Raw genomic sequence first — 15,926 nt, 5'->3', positions numbered from 1 at the left:
TCTGCTATGCTGTCAGATACAATGTGATGACAGACAGACATTCTCTGCTCTGTTTACCTCTGTTTCTGGGTCTATTTCCTGTCTGTGTGTTAATGCAAAGGAAGCCTTGCATGACAGCAGTAAAAACAACATTTTCAGCCCCCTCTGTCAGCATTGGAGGGATACAGAGAGCTGGGCATGAGTGCCACTGGCTCTGAAAAGGGATGCATTTGAATTTGTCTGTTGCCTACCTTACCACGCACCGACATATAATGTAGCCCTTCTCCAATAGGTATAGCATACAGCCTATGAATTAGACCCAGTTGATATTAAAGGTTATGTGCATGACACAACCACTGGAGGGCAGCAGTATAACCACAGTAAAACTAATTGAGGCTATATTGTATTTGTGAATGCAATGAAAACACACTCCACTAAAATATCCCATATTTTCATCAATGTCATAGGCTACTGTAATTAACTGTCAGGAGGATTGAGTACATTTTAATTGCCATATAACTACATTATGAAAACGACAGCACAAGAACAATTCTATTTTAGGACTTTATAAAACAGTATTTAAAGCATAAACATATAATGGTAATGGAATCTATTGACATAATTACGATTTTAGGGAGTTTCTTTTTTGATATTGACACAGGTAATTGTTCCATTCCATGGTGACGTTTGCTTCCTGTGTTTGCCACTCGAGAGGGATTCCCCATCCACCGACTGTAGGTTGTTCTCGATAAGCTTCAGAGAACTGCAGCTCCTCCCAGTCGCGGCACCGACACATCAAGATGTGACTGACTATATGAATAGGGCACCCGATGCTCTCACTTGAGAACAGTGTCAGTGAAATCGATTTCATCACTTGTCAGAGAAGCTCACATGGTTAGAGGTAAGGAGTTTATTCTCACTCACAGTAGGCTATAGGAAACATAAGAGAGGGGAACGTTCTGAAGTTGATGCAGTGATGTTGATGCACTTAAAGACTATTATGTTATTTATTTTTATGCATGTGATTATAACACTGTTTTTCTGATTTCACTTATGAGCCTACAAAATATGAATTCCATTGTCTTTGAATTAAAATAACCCAAGACATCCAGAAGGGTTTCATTCTTAAATTAAGTCCTACCTATTTTGTATGTGATTTATTTTATGCAATTCAAAAATAAATAATAATAAATGTGTTAGTGCATATTTAATCAACAAATATATACTATCAAATAAATTGTGATATTATAGCTTAATTTCATGAAAGTGTGTCTTCCTTGATAACATTAACCTTCATCATTCAGCACCAACTGACATTGTTTTGCATTGCATGATAACGGACTTATTGCAACGCACATTACCTACCTTATTGCAACGCACATGACCATCCTTCTATTGCATGTGCTTTTTGACAGAGATGGACTTAGAGGGGGACAGCGGTCTGTCAGTGAGCTGCGGCAACGGGAAACTTAGACAGTGGCTGATCGATCAGATTAACAGCAGTAGCTATCCCGGACTGGTTTGGGAGAATGGCGAGAAAAGCATTTTCAGGATCCCGTGGAAACATGCGGGCAAACAGGACTACAATCGAGACGAGGATGCTGCACTCTTCAAGGTGAGTTTGGACCCACACACTCACTTCACCATACTTCTCTGCAGTTTTTTTCTTCTACTTTTTAGTTACTATATACAACGGGTGAATATTGAATATAGTGTGCAGGTACCCCATGAAGTATTCCTAACTCAATCATATTCAGTCACTCAATTCACTCTCCAGACCTAGTCTACTTGGGCAGGTGTAATTTACATGATTTTCTATAGACTACCCGTTGTTGTTTTTTTGTACAGTATAACAAGTGATCATCTTTGTTCAAGGCAATGGATATTTGTTCAAGACAAAGACCAATGCATGTTGATTTTGATGCAGGCCTACTAATGCCTTACTTATTGCCAGATACATTTCAATTGAATGCAGAGAGAAAGTATAAATCAAGTCAATGTATTATGCTGTTGATTATTGCAGGCTTGGGCATTGTTCAAAGGGAAACACAGGGAAGGAGTGGACAAACCAGACCCCCCCACATGGAAGACTAGACTGCGATGTGCTCTTAACAAAAGTAATGACTTTGACGAGCTGGTGGAGAGAAGCCAACTTGATATATCAGACCCTTACAAAGTCTACAGAATCATACCAGAGGGAGCTAAGAGAGGCAAGTTTTGTTAATCTAATTGCTGTATTTCCAAAGTCAAGTCCATGTCACAAGTGTAATCTGCTGTCAGAAATGTCTACTATACCATAATTAATTTATATAGGCTACTGGCAGGTGATGTCACAGATTTCATATGTCAAAAGTAATGAAAACACTGTCTAACTCTTAACATACCCGAGCAGACACACACACAGCCAGCAATGTTTCATTTTGCCACCATCGTCTAATGAGGCAGGAAGCCGAGAGGAAGCCGATGCATCGACCAAAAAGGCCTCTGAGCTTTTTTTAGAGGGCTTCGGTTTACCCGTGCAGAATGCACAACATACACACTTAACCTTGCATAACGAAGGCTGAAGGCTAGACAGAAGACCCCTTTGTCACTCTCATATGGCAGTCTTCAGGAGTGACTCTTAGAGACCATACCTGCAACCTGGGGGTTCAAACACTTGAATCAAAAGTTGTTATCGCAAGCTTGTATAGTTGTTGTGTTCAACTGTTTGAAGGGGCTGAATAGCATGTGAGCTCTATTGAAACAGCTCTAATAATGTCAACTATAGTGACATGTTTTTTATTGAGGATTACACACATTTCTGAGGGACCTCCACATCATTTTGCATTGTGCATTGTAGATTGGAATATAGAGAGTTCTATGTGTGATGTCTAGTGTTACATTTCCGTTATGTAGGGATCAAGATGGCAGAGACAACGTTACATATGAGCTCAGAGAGCAACTACCCCATGCACTCTCTGTACCCAACTCTACACAGCCAGGTAACGTCATTTGTTTACCCCTGCAACATGTACCTTCAAAGGTCTTCAGATCTTCAAAGTTCTTCACAGCTCTCTCTTCCTGCTGTGTGTGGATCAGGAACCCACCACGATCTGACTAACAGCTGTCTCCTCTCCCCCTGGCTTGTCCCAAGGTGTCTGGCAGCTACATAGTTCCCCAGGAGAGGAAGGAGTGGAAGGACTACAGCCACACACAGGACCATCAGCAGCAACCTCAGCCTCAGCACCACCAGCCACCCCACGTTGAGCTGCAGTATAGCCAGTGCCACTACCCATCGCCACTCAGCCGACTGTGGCACACCGGGCCACACACAGATAATGGTGAGACATGGCATAGCATGGCCATGGTTATGGGGTGGGCACTGATTATAGGAAAGAACAGATAATGGAGAGAAGAATACACAGTATATTTATTTGTATTTATTCATTTGACCTTCATATAAACGCAACAAGGAAAAACGTCAACGATTTTACTGAGTTACAGTTCATATAAGTAAATCAGTCAATTGAAATAAATCCATTAAACCCTAATCTATGGATTTCACATGACTGGGAAAACAGATATAAATCTGTTGGTCACCGATACATTAAAACAAGGTAGGGTGGTGGATCAGAAAACCTGTCAGTATCTGGTGTGACCACCATTTGCCTCATGCAGCGCCACACATCTCCTTCGTATAGATTGGAGCAGGCTGTTGATTGTGGCCTGTGGAATGGTTTCTCACTCCTTTTCAATGGCAGTGCGAAGTAGCTCTATATTGGCGAGAAGAGAAATACGCTGTCGTACATGTCGATCCAGTCCAGAGCATCCCAAACAAGCTCAATGGGTGTCATGTCTGGTGTGTATGCAGGCCATGGAAGAACTGGGACATTTTCAGCTTCCAGGAAATGTGTTCAGATCCATGCGACTTGGGGCCGTGCATTATCATACGGAAACATGAGGTGATGGCTGCAGATGAATGGCACAACAATGGGCCTCAAGATCTCGTCACGGTATCTCTGTGCATTAAAATTGCCATCGATAAAATGAAATTTTATTTGTTGTCCATAGTTTATTCCTGCTCAAATCATGTTGTTGTCCATAGTTTATTCCTGCCCAAATCATAACCCCACCGCCACCATAGGGCATTTGAAGAATCCGGATGTGGAGATCCTGGGCTGGCGTGATTTCACAGGGTCTGCGGTTGTTGAGGCTGGTTGGACGTACTGCCAAATGATCTAAAACATTACATTTTCTGGCAAGAGCTCTGGTGGGCCTTCCTGCAGTCAGCATGACAATTGTACGCTTCCTCAAAACTTGAAACATCTGTGGCTTTTTGTTGTGTGACAAAACTGTCCATATTAGTTAGAGTGACCTTTCATTGTCCCCAGCTCAAGGTGCACCTGTATAATGGTCATGCTGTTTAATCAGCTTCTTGATATGCTACACCTGTCAGGTGAATGGATTATTTTAGCAAAGGATACATCCTCACTAACAGGGATGTAAGCAAATTTGTGCATACAGAACATTTCTGGGATCTTTTATTTCAGCACATGAAACATGGGACAAACACTTTAATGCTGCATTTATATACTTTTTTCAGTGTACTGTGTACATATATTTATAAACTGGGTGTTTCAAGACCTGAATGCTGATTGGCTGACCACGGGCATGACAAAACATTTCTTGTTAATGCTCTAATTACTTTGGAAACCAGTTTATAATAGCAATAATGCACCTTGGGGGTCTGTGGGATGTGGCCAATATTCCAAGGCTAAGGGCTGTATCCAGACGCTCCGCATTGCATTGTGCATCAGAACAGCCCTTAGCCGTGGGATATTGGCCATATACCACACCCCCCCCTGGCCTTGCTGGATTGAATCCCCAAGCTGACAAGGTACAAATCTGTCTTTCTGCCCCTGAGCACTCCTGAGTCCTGAGCACTCTGGAGCAGGTTTTCATCAAGGATCTCTCTGTACTGTGCTCTGTTCATCTTTCCCTCAATCCTGACTAGTCTCCCAGTTCTTGCCGCTGAAAAACATCCCCACAGCATGATGCTGCCACCACCATGCTTCACCGTAGGGATGGTAACAGGTTTCCTCCAGACGTGATGCTTGAAAATTCAGGCCAAAGAGTTCAATCTTGGTTTCATCAGACCAGAGAATCTTGTTTCTCATGGTCTGAGAGTCCCTTAGGTGTTTTCTGGCTAACTCCAAGCAGGTTGTCATGTGCCTTTTACTGAGGATTGGATTCTTTCAGGACAGTCTACCATAAAGGCCTGATGGGTGGAGGGCTGCAGGGATGGTTGTCCTTCTGGAAGTTTCTCCCATCACAGACGAACTCTGGAGCTCTGTCAGAGTGACCATCAGGTTCTTGGTCACCTCCCTGACCAAGGCCCTTCTCTTCCGTTTGCTCAGTTTGACCGGGCAGCCAGCTCTAGGAAGAGTCTTGGTGGTTCCAAATGTCTTCCATTTAAGAATGATGGAATGATGGCCAGTGTGTTATTGGGGACCTTCAATGCTGCAGAAATGTGTTGGTACCCTTCCCCAGATCTGTGCCTCAACACAATCCTGTCTCTGAGATCTACGGACAATTCCTTCAACCTCATGGCTTGGTTTTTGCTCTGTCATGCACTGTCAACTGTGGGACTTTACATAGACAGGTGTGTGCCTTTCCAAATCATGTCCAATCAATTGAATTACCACAGGTGGACCCCAATAAAGTTGTAGAAACATCTCAAGAATGATCAATGGAAACAGGATGCACCTGAGTTCATTTTCGAATCTCATAGAAAAGAGTCTGAATACTTATGTAAATAAGCTATTTCTGTTTTTTATTTGCAAACATTACTGAAAACCTCTTTTCGCTCTGTTATTATCGGTTATTGTCCGTAGATTGATGAGGAAATAGTTAATTTAATCCTTTAGAATAAGGCTGTAACGTCACAACATGTGGAAAAAGGGGTCTGAATACTTTCCAAATGTATTGCATATATATATATATATATATATATATATATATATATATATATATATATATATATATATATACAATAACAGTCAAAAGCTCTCATCTCAATTGGGTTGAGGTTGGGTGATTGTGGAGGCTAGGTCATTTGATGCAGTACTCCATCACTCTCCTTCTTGGTCATTTAGCCCTTACACAGGCTGGAGGTGTGTTGGGTCATTGTCTTGTTGAAAAACAAATGATAGTCCCACTAAGCGCAAACCAGAAGAGAGGGCATATCGCTGCAGAATGCTGTGGTAGCCATGCTGGTTAAGTGTGCCTTGAATTCGAAATAAAACACAGACATTGTCACCAGCAAAGCACCTCCACACCATCACACCTCTTCCTCCATGCGTCACGGCGAGAACCACACATGTGGAGATCATCCGTTCACCTACTCTGCTTCTCACAAAGACACGGTGGTTGGAACCAAAAATCTCAAATTTCAGACCAAAGGGCAGATTTACATCGGTCTAATGTCCATTGCTCATGTTTCTTGGCCCAAGCAAGTCTCTTCTTCTTATTGTTGTCCTTTTGTCGTGGTTTCTTTGCAGCAATTCAACCATGGAGGCCTGATTCACGCAGTCTCCTCTGAACAGTTGATGTTGTTACTTGAACTCTGTGAAGCATTTATTTGGGCTGCAATTTCTTAGCCTGGTAACTCTAATGAACTTATCTTCTGCAGCAGAGGTAACTCGGGGTCTTCCTTTCCTGTGGCGGTCCTCATTAGGGCCAGTTTCATCATAGCGCTTGATGGTTTTTGAGACTGTAAAAACTTTCAAAGTTCTTGAAATGTTCATGATTGACTGACCTTCCTGTCTTAAAGTAACAATGGACTGTTGTTTCTCTTTCCTTATTTGAGCTATTCTTGCCAAAATATGGACTTGGTCTTTTACCAAATAGGGCTATATTCTGTATACCACCCCTACCTTGTCACAACACATCTGATTGGCTCAATCGCATTAAGGAAGGAAAGAAGGAAAGGAAAGAGATTCCACAAATGATCTTGTCAGAAGGCACACCTGTTAATTGAAATGCATTCCAGGTGACTGACCTCATGAAGCTGGTTGAGAGAATGCCAAGAGTGTGCAAAGCTGTTATCAAGGCACCGGGTGGCTACTTTGAAGAATCTCAAATATAACATATATTTGAATGTGTATGTGTGTCCAAACTTTTGACTGGTATATATATATATATATATATATATATATATATATATATATATATATATATATATATATATATATATATATATAAATATAAAAGACAGTGCACTATTGTATAGGCTAAGGTCATTGTATGACAAACACACACGTTGTAAAAAAAGCTTTTGGTTGACAGTGAAGGCTTTGGTGGCTGCCACTTCTACAAAATATTGAGGGCTTTTTTGACATGTTCTCGTCAGGTTCCTCCTGAGATAAAATCATGGCAACAAGGTGTAGTGCATTATCCGCGATGAAATGTACTCTGTAAACACTTATTCATCGGTTAATAACAATACTCCTTTCATCTTTTCCTCCCAGGTTATCAGTTCACTGGCTCCTTCTATTCATACTCCTCCTCAGAGTCCCACCCCACAGCATTTACAATGGACCACAACATGGCCACCCTTTCTGGTAAAGACATATTTATTCTACTACTACTACATTACTTAGTTACTACTGCTGCTGCTGCTGAAGCTGCTGCTACTGCTACACCACCGAACATTGCAATGACAGCTGGACACAAAGGGCAGGAGTAGTAAGATGTAGTGGAGTGTACTGAATTGTTATTTCTTGTTACCAACCACTAGAAACTAGAAGCTATTTATAGGACAATTACTTCCCTAATCTGGGTTTTAATAAGGTTAGTTGTTTGTTCTCATATTAAGTGTATTCTATGAGTATACTGTTGATGTTTTAGATGGGTAACTGTAGAGACCACTACAGTTAAAGTACCCTGATTATGAAAGTCGTAAAGTTCAGTCGTTTGCTAACTTCCCTCATTCACTTTCTCTCTACATACACTGTTTATACATTTGTTTTCAGACAGCTGTCCGTCTTGTTTTATTTGGAATACTCCTACTCACTTGTTTATTCTCTAACAACCTCCCCCCTCTCTCCTCCAGACTTCCGACTGCATGTGTCCCTGTTCTACCGTGAGGCTTTGGTCAAGAAGGTAACCACCTCTGGTCCCGAAGGCTGCCAGATCACCTCGTCTTCCTCCTCCTCTTCCTCGTCTTCCTCTCCCTCCTCCCCCTGCCCTGGGGACAAGCTGTACAGCGGTGCAGAAGTGGTGCTGTTCCCGTCCCCTTACCCCGAGTCACAGAGGAGGGGGGCGGAGAAGCTACCCAACGTCCTGGAGAGGGGCGTGCTCCTGTGGATGGCGTCAGATGGGCTCTATGCCAAGCGGCTTTGCCAGAGCCGAGTGTACTGGGAGGGCCCGCTGGCCCCGTACACGGACAAACCCAACAAACTGGAGAAAGAACAGACCTGCAAGCTGTTTGACACTCAGCAGTTCCTCACTGGTGAGAAACAGTATTTTGATTGTGATGCTTATGATGACGCTGATTATGATGATGATAATGGGGGTGATGATGATGATGAAGATGATCGGAGGAGACGTACTGTAGAATGTAAAGTCCCTCTCCATACTGTGGTATCAGTGGGTAAGAGACTTGTCACGTTCTTAGCGGCGGCCTATCCGTGGTGTCTCTCCATGAAACACCCCCCGTTTTCAGGTTTATCACTCATTTTTCACACCCAAGGACTTCCTTGCAAATGACTGGAAAAATGTTTCACTGACTCCTCTTTCTGATTCTGTGAACCTTATTCTCTCAGCATAGCATATTCCTTGCAGTGCTACTGTATCACAATACCCAACCTTCTTCAGCTGAAGGTGCCTCCTTCATGAGCAAAATAGCTGTTTTCAGCTGTTAGAGGGCAAACTGATGATTTGGGGTGAAATAAAGTGAGAAGCTCATTGTACACTCCCTCCCTCCTTCCAGAGCTGCAGGGGTATGCCCAACATGGCCGTCCCATGCCCAGGCACCAGGTGGTGCTGTGTTTCGGTGACGAGTACCCAGATCCCCAACGCCAGACCAAGATGATCACAGCACAGGTACAGTACACTACATACTTCCACTGTTTTAATGCATTTCAATAACAGTCCAACATGAGAAAGGTTTAAACTAAATTACATCTCTATAGCCTGCCTAGCCTTGTTAGTCATGATGTGAAAGAAAGGACTCTATCAACCGGTTCCAAATCCCTCCCTCCCCCTTGACCCCAACTCATCAATGTTTGTAGATCTGCAGGGTCCGGATTGATATAAACAGTGCAGTGCATATTGCTTACACCTTACAGATTTGCAGAAACTAGAGGGAGAGGTAGGGAGAGATTTGGCAAATGTGAGCCATCTTTATTCATTGTCATTCATCATTCATAGTGTGACCTCTGTATGTGTTGCAGGTGGAGCCAATGTTTGCCAGGGAACTGTTGTACTTCACCCAGCAGAACAGCAGTCACTACCTTAGGGACTATGAGCTCCAGGGACACACAGAGAGCTCCCCTCCAGCTCCAGGAGACTACCAGAGGACCCTCCAACACATGCAGGAGTAACACATACAAACATGCCTCAGGAGCCATGGACATGCATGTAGATAGACCAATGAGCTTAACTGCTGTAATGTATATGGTATACTCAGGTCTTGAACTAAAATGCCTCACTGTGATTTCAATGTAAGACTGGACTGTGCCTCCATCATCAGTGTCAACAGTTTGAGCCAAAGATGATCAAAGATGAAAGTATCTACCCTAGTTTGTACAGCCTTACAATTATGTTTCTAATCATCATTTATTTGTCTTTTTTTAAACAATATGAAAAACTGATTAAGTATTTTTGATTTGATCTGTTGTAATAGTTTTGTTTCAATATCACATCTGGATGCCAGTGTCTAGGTGAATGTGTTTGATTGATTGGTTGATTTTGCAAAACCTGCTCAAGGTAGCTGTAGATAATTGAAGTGATTGGTTTTAGGCTGACCCTAGCATTGGTTCCCACTTGATCCTTGATACATTATAGCTACAAAGTGTGTGGTGTGTGTAGGCTTATCACAAGAGATAGTGTGTTTTCCGGTGACATCTGTAGGAAACCCACAACACCCCCTGACCTGTGGTAGTGGTGTGGTGGGCGGAGGTAGCCTGCCCCTGTCTCTCTCTCCCCATCTCGCTCTCTTTCTTTGTCTCCCTCTACATTTTCTCTCTTGCTAACACTTGCTTTCAACGAGAGAGGGATGCATGTGTTTGTGTATCTTTGTGTGTATGTGTGTGTGTGCAGGCGTGCGTGCATGTATGTGTCTGCATGTGAGATTGTGACAGTGTATAGGATGCGGTTTGAGGGGACGAGGACCAATGTGAAGCAGAGGGCGACTGACAGAAGCAGGAAGCACCAGTCACAGGTGCACAGGAAGTGGAGTAGCCCTCAGGAGAAAGGGAGAAGAGGCTTAATGTGACCCATTTCCAGAAGCTAGGCATATGTTGAACGTCACTACTTCACAGGAGAGGCATTTTAAGGAAAAACATTTTTTTTTATATCAAAATACTTTTTGGGGCAGAAATGCATTTTGGAGCATATGAACTTTCATGTGCCTTAATAACAAACTTGTATGCCATCTGTAAATACAAATAAAATGGTTAAATTACGAGCCTAGTTGGTTTAGCCACGAAAAAAAGACAGGAACCTTCCGATAGCCATGATTGGCTGAGATATGCCGAGAGATGAGTTCGGATTGATCTGCCATGAAGCACGCTTCTGTCCATAACATAAGCTGCTCAGTATGTGTTGATAATCCATGCTATGGCGGCCTTTTTGAAATAGATAACGTTAGCCATGGAGAACTGCAAAAGGGTTGCTACTGTTCTCAACAACATTGTTGCTCTGAATTTAGCAGGCACTATAGACAAGATCTGTGGGAAAAAGTTGTGATGGACTACTTTCTGCACATGGTCAGTGTGAACCAGAGTGACATGACACAACGAGCCAAATAAGGTGTAGCTAGCTACAAATAAAATGGAAAAGACACAGGATGTCTTAGTTAGTTAAAGTGGTTCCAGTCTGAAGTGAAGCGTTCATCCATGTATACGATAAGTGTCTAGCTACATTTTTCAGGTATTTTACTTTTCAAACTTTTCATTGCAAGTTAAAGCTTATTTTTTTGCTAGCTAGCAAACATTAGCTTACTGGCTCGCTACCTAATGTTACGTGTATGATCTGTATAGTAATATTATTTGTATCTCAGAAATCCATTTGCATTGCTAGTTATAGCTTAATGTTAACTAGCTAGCTAATGTTGAACATAGTTGGTTAGCTGTAGCTACCTGCAGATTCATACTACAGTCACAGACAGACCAATGAGACAGATATTTCACCGGATGTATAAATGAGAAGCATCCGGTTGGCGTTTCCACTGTCTACCAAATATGTGACCCGTTTCAGGAAACTAGGCATATGTCGCGGGTCACTACTTCACACGAGAGCCATTTGAATGTAATCTTTTTCTATTTTTATCAACATGCATATTTTGGCAGAAATGCCTTCTGGAGCATGTGACCTTTCATGTGCCTTAATAACAAACATGTATGCCATCTGTAAATACGAATAAAATTGTTAAATTACAAGCCTAGTTGGTTTAGCCAAAGAAAAGACAGCAACCTTCCCGCTACCAATGTTTGGCTGAGATAATGAGTGTGCTGGACATGCTGAGAGAGGAGTTCAGATCGGTCTGCCATATACCACCCTTCTGTCTATTTGAGCTGGTTAGTATGTGTAGGTAATCTTGTCTAACGCAGCTTTCTAAAAAAATATATTGCTTAGTAGTACTGCATAAGTGTTGCTCACCACTTTCTGGAGGACCGAGTTTAGAAATCAGTGGAATTAGAGTATGATAGCTAAGGAGATGGAAAAAACACAAATCTCTGGATTAAATCTGCAAACCAAGGGCAACCATGGCATCTGTGACAGGGAGAAGCGTCCAACCATGATGTATACGGGTAAGATATTCTAGCTAGCTACATTTCCAGATATTACAGGTTTCACATTTTTTAATTTAAAGTTATTTAAAGTGTACTCTTAGCTAGCTAGCTAACGTTAGCTGGCTGGCTCGCTAGCTAACATTACGTGTATGATGTTATTATTCGTATCTCAGAGCCATTTGTTTGGCTAGTTATAGCCTAATGTTAGCTAGCTAACATTGAACCTGGTTGGTTAGCTACCTGCAGATTCATGCAGAGTAGTAACATCATGAGTTGAGATTATGGTTCATTGTTGCGCTAGCTAGCTACATGTCTTAACGAAAGACTCCATTATGCAAGTATCCATTTTAATAGAATGTTAGTGAGACAACTATTGACAACAGCAGGCTGGACAATAGAATGAGTCAAAATTCACCCAAGGCTGAAAAACGGCTAAAGAACGTTGGCTGAGCTGGAACACTAGCGTGAGGCCATAGCAAATTAATTGAAAAAAACCTCTGCAGATCCTCTTCTGACTGGTGATGCTTAGAATTCCACTTCCCCTAAAAGGCACCAAAAATGTATCCCTTTTTATTTTACCATTACAATCTGTTCTTAGGACAAAAATAAATAAATAAACTAAACATCTGCACCTCGATGGTATAGTAGGGAAAACATGAAAACTTCTGACTATTTCTGGTCTAGTGATCGATGACAACCGAGCATACTGCCCTGACTTACATAATTACAAAGAGGAGATTATTCTGATTAAAATAGTGTAAAAAGCTCTCCCTCATCCTCCATTTTGAAAATCTGACCATAATTCTATCCTCCTGATTCCTGCTTACAAGCAAAAATTTAAACAGGAAGCACCAATGACTTTATCAATAAAAAAGTGGTCAGATGAAGCAGATGCAAAGCTACAGGACTGTTTTGCTAGCACAGACTGGAATATGTTACAGGATTCCTGAGAAGGCATTGAGGAGTACACGACATCAGTCATCGGCTTCATCAATAAGTGCACGGATGACGTCGTCCTCACAGTGAACGTACGTACATACCCCAACCAGAAGCCATGGATTACAGGCAACATCTGCACTGAGCTAAAGGCTAGAGCTGACGCTTTCAAGGAGCGGGACTCCAAGAAGCTTATAAGAAATTCAGCTATGCTCTCTGATGAACCATCAAACAGGCAAAGCGTCAATACAGGACTAAGATTTAATCATACTACACCAGCTCTGACACTCATCGGATGTGGCAGGACATGCAAACCATTACAGACTACAAAGGGAAGCACAGCCGAGAGCTTCACAGTGACACGAGCATACCAGATGAGCTGAACTACTTCTATGCTCGCTTCGAGGCAAATTACACTGAAACATGCATGAGAGCACCAGCTGTTCCGGAAGACTGTGTGATCACACTCCCCACAGCCGATGTGAGAAAGACCTTTAAACAGGACAACATACGCAAGGCCGCAGGGCCATAAGGATTACCAGGACATGTACTGCGAGCATGCGCTGACCAGGTGAAGACATTTTCAACTTCTCCATGTCCGAGTCTGTAATACCAACATGTTTTAAGCAAACCACCATAGTCCCTGTGCCCAATAACACTAAAGTAACATGCCTAAGTGACTACCAACCCATAGCACTCACGTCTGTAGCCATCAAGTGCTTCAAAAGGCTGGTCATGGCTCACATCAACACTATTATCCCAGAAGCACTAGACCCACTCCAATTTGCATACCGCCCCAACAGATCCACAGATGATGCAATCTCCTTTGCACTCCACACTGCCCTTTCTCACATGGACAAAAGGAAAACCTATGTGAGAATGCTATTCATTGACTACAGCTCAGTGTTCAACACCATAGTGCCCTCATAGCTCATAAATAATAGTTAACAAACATTCCCCATTCCGCAGGTTCAGAGTTAAAGGGCGGGATAATCCATGGTCTTCTTCTGAGCTGTCTTTTGTTATTCATAAATGTAATCTAGCCTGGGCTAAAGCAAGGAGATCATGTTCTGATGCTGATTTGCTTCTTTTTAGGCAGTTCTTCTTTTCTCAGGAAGGCCAAGTCTGAATATTTTATGTCTGTCACAACTGATAACCGGAATGACCCTAGAAGGTTTTGGAAGGCTAATAAGTCTATGTCTGGAAACAGTAATGTTAATGAATTACCGTCATGTGTATTGAAGGACTCTGTTGCTGTACATGAGAAAACTGAAATGCTGAATTGTTTCAATGACCACATTGTATCATCTGGTAGGCTGTTGGATTCAGTGTCCTCTGTCTCTGTACAACCCTGTGTGGATGACCCAGCAAGAGCTGGTCAAACTTTAGATTTTTGCCATTCTCAGTGCAGGAGGTACATAGAGCCCTGAAATCCTTAGATCACAGAAAGCCTGCAGGTCCTGATCTTCTTGATCCCTGCTTTTTTAAACAGGCAGCTGATTTCATAGCTGAACCACTTACCTATCTGTTCAATCTAACCCTGGAATGTAATGAAATTCCAAAGATCTGGAAATCAGCATTTGTCCTACCACTTTTGAAAGGGGGAGATCCAACTTTTAAAAATAATTATAAGACAATCTCAAAGCTGTCACCTCTGGCGAAAATACTTGAAACCCTTGTTAGTGAACAGCTAAAATAGTTTTTATATTCGATCTCTATTTTATCAATGTACCAATCGGGCTCCAGGAAGAAGCGTAGCACAATTACAGCAGACATTAAGGTTTTAAATGATATCACTGAAGCTCTTGACAAAAAACAGCACTGTGTCTCACTTTTTATTGATCTCTCTAAGGCTTTTGATACTGTTGATTATGCTATACCAAGGCAGAGATTGTCGATGGTAGGTCTTTCAGAGCATGCAGTTGCATCTGTTTGATAGAACAATTTGATGGGCTCATGTCTGTTCAATTGTCTGTCTGTAATGGTGTGCCCCAGGGCTCTGTACTTCGTCCCCTCTTATTCACTATTTATATAAATAATGTAGACAAAAAATGTGCAAACTTCACTTTTATGCTGGTGATACTGTTATTTATTGTTGCACCTTGTCTCTCACAAAAGCTTTCCAGAACTTGCATACTGCTTTTGACATTGTTCAACATACCTTGTGTCAATTGAAGCTTATCCTCAATACTGACAAAACTAAACTAATGGTGTTTTCTAAATCAAGAAATAGACCTCTGAACCTTTCACCTAATACTACCTTTCAGGGCAATGAGATTGAGACTGTAACCTCATATAAATATCTTGGATTTTTAATTGATGAGGGCCTCTCCTTTAAATTGCATATTCAACAATTTACAAAAATATTTAAGCTGAATTTGGGATTTTATTTTAGGAGCCAGAAGGAGGCTAGGATCAGCTACTTTTATGCCTTTACTAGACTATGGGGATATTGTATATATGAATGCTTCCTCTCAGTGTTTGAGATCAAAATCCATGATGGCGTAGCAGTTCAGACGTCTTTGTCTTGTTGTGTCCAGTGTATATATATATTTTTTCCTTCGTATATATTTTGTATATATTCTTTTATATTTTTAACCTCAGTTTCAACATACTCTCCTGCAACCCGCCTCACCCAATGTGGTATGGATATGCTATTTTCTATACTTTAGAACTGGAACCCCCAACAGAAGCTTGCCAGCTAACTAGCTAGTAGTCCGTTAGCCACTACTAGCGGTCATCAGCTAACCTTAGCGCGGTCAACTCCTGCCAGTCTGTACAGCATGATTCAACACATAGCATACCGGACTGCTTTTTCTCCACATCTCCGGTTTCCTCCTGCAAGCTCTGAACCTTTTCACATGGCTCATCGCAGCTAGCTATCTGCTATCCGTCTATGGCTAACGTCTCTGTCCCGAAGCAAGCACCAGTGAGCCTGGAACTACCCTCGTTCTAGGCCCATCTCCCGGCTAGCTTAAGAGGTCCATCATACACTCCTTGGGCTACAATACATAT

The 15,926-nt window shown here is 42.0% G+C and overlaps 1 protein-coding gene across 2 annotated transcripts; it reads left to right on the top strand.

Annotated features, from left to right (window-relative positions):
* Nucleotides 1-641: 641 nt before the first annotated feature.
* On the top strand, nt 642-10,646 carry LOC115102985 (interferon regulatory factor 4-like). Of its 2 annotated transcripts, XM_029623499.2 has the most exons (9): nt 642-880; nt 1,395-1,594; nt 2,003-2,189; nt 2,875-2,960; nt 3,113-3,299; nt 7,488-7,580; nt 8,072-8,470; nt 8,951-9,063; nt 9,414-10,646. In XM_029623499.2, exons 1-9 carry the CDS (start codon nt 871-873, stop codon nt 9,561-9,563), a joined length of 1,425 nt encoding a protein of 474 aa, XP_029479359.1. In that variant the 5' UTR covers nt 642-870; the 3' UTR covers nt 9,564-10,646. The 2 variants fall into 2 exon arrangements, with proteins under 2 accessions (XP_029479359.1, XP_029479358.1); XM_029623498.2 differs by having other exon boundaries at nt 642-1,594.
* The last annotated feature ends 5,280 nt before the right edge of the window (nt 10,647-15,926 follow it).

The sequence above is a fragment of the Oncorhynchus nerka genome, linkage group LG20 (assembly GCF_034236695.1).
Source record: "Oncorhynchus nerka isolate Pitt River linkage group LG20, Oner_Uvic_2.0, whole genome shotgun sequence".
NCBI classification, from domain to species: Eukaryota; Metazoa; Chordata; class Actinopteri; order Salmoniformes; family Salmonidae; genus Oncorhynchus; species Oncorhynchus nerka.
This window is presented reverse-complemented; position numbering and strand designations above follow the sequence as displayed.

Bases quoted from the DNA above. Each gene is read 5' to 3' on its own strand.
- LOC115102985 (XM_029623498.2), top strand. From the start codon at position 1,379: ATGTGCTTTTTGACAGAGATGGACTTAGAGGGGGACAGCGGTCTGTCA. The intron at 1,595-2,002 runs GTGAGTTTGGAC...TGATTATTGCAG, and splicing joins AGGATGCTGCACTCTTCAAG to GCTTGGGCATTGTTCAAAGG. The intron at 3,300-7,487 runs GTGAGACATGGC...TTTTCCTCCCAG, and splicing joins CGGGCCACACACAGATAATG to GTTATCAGTTCACTGGCTCC.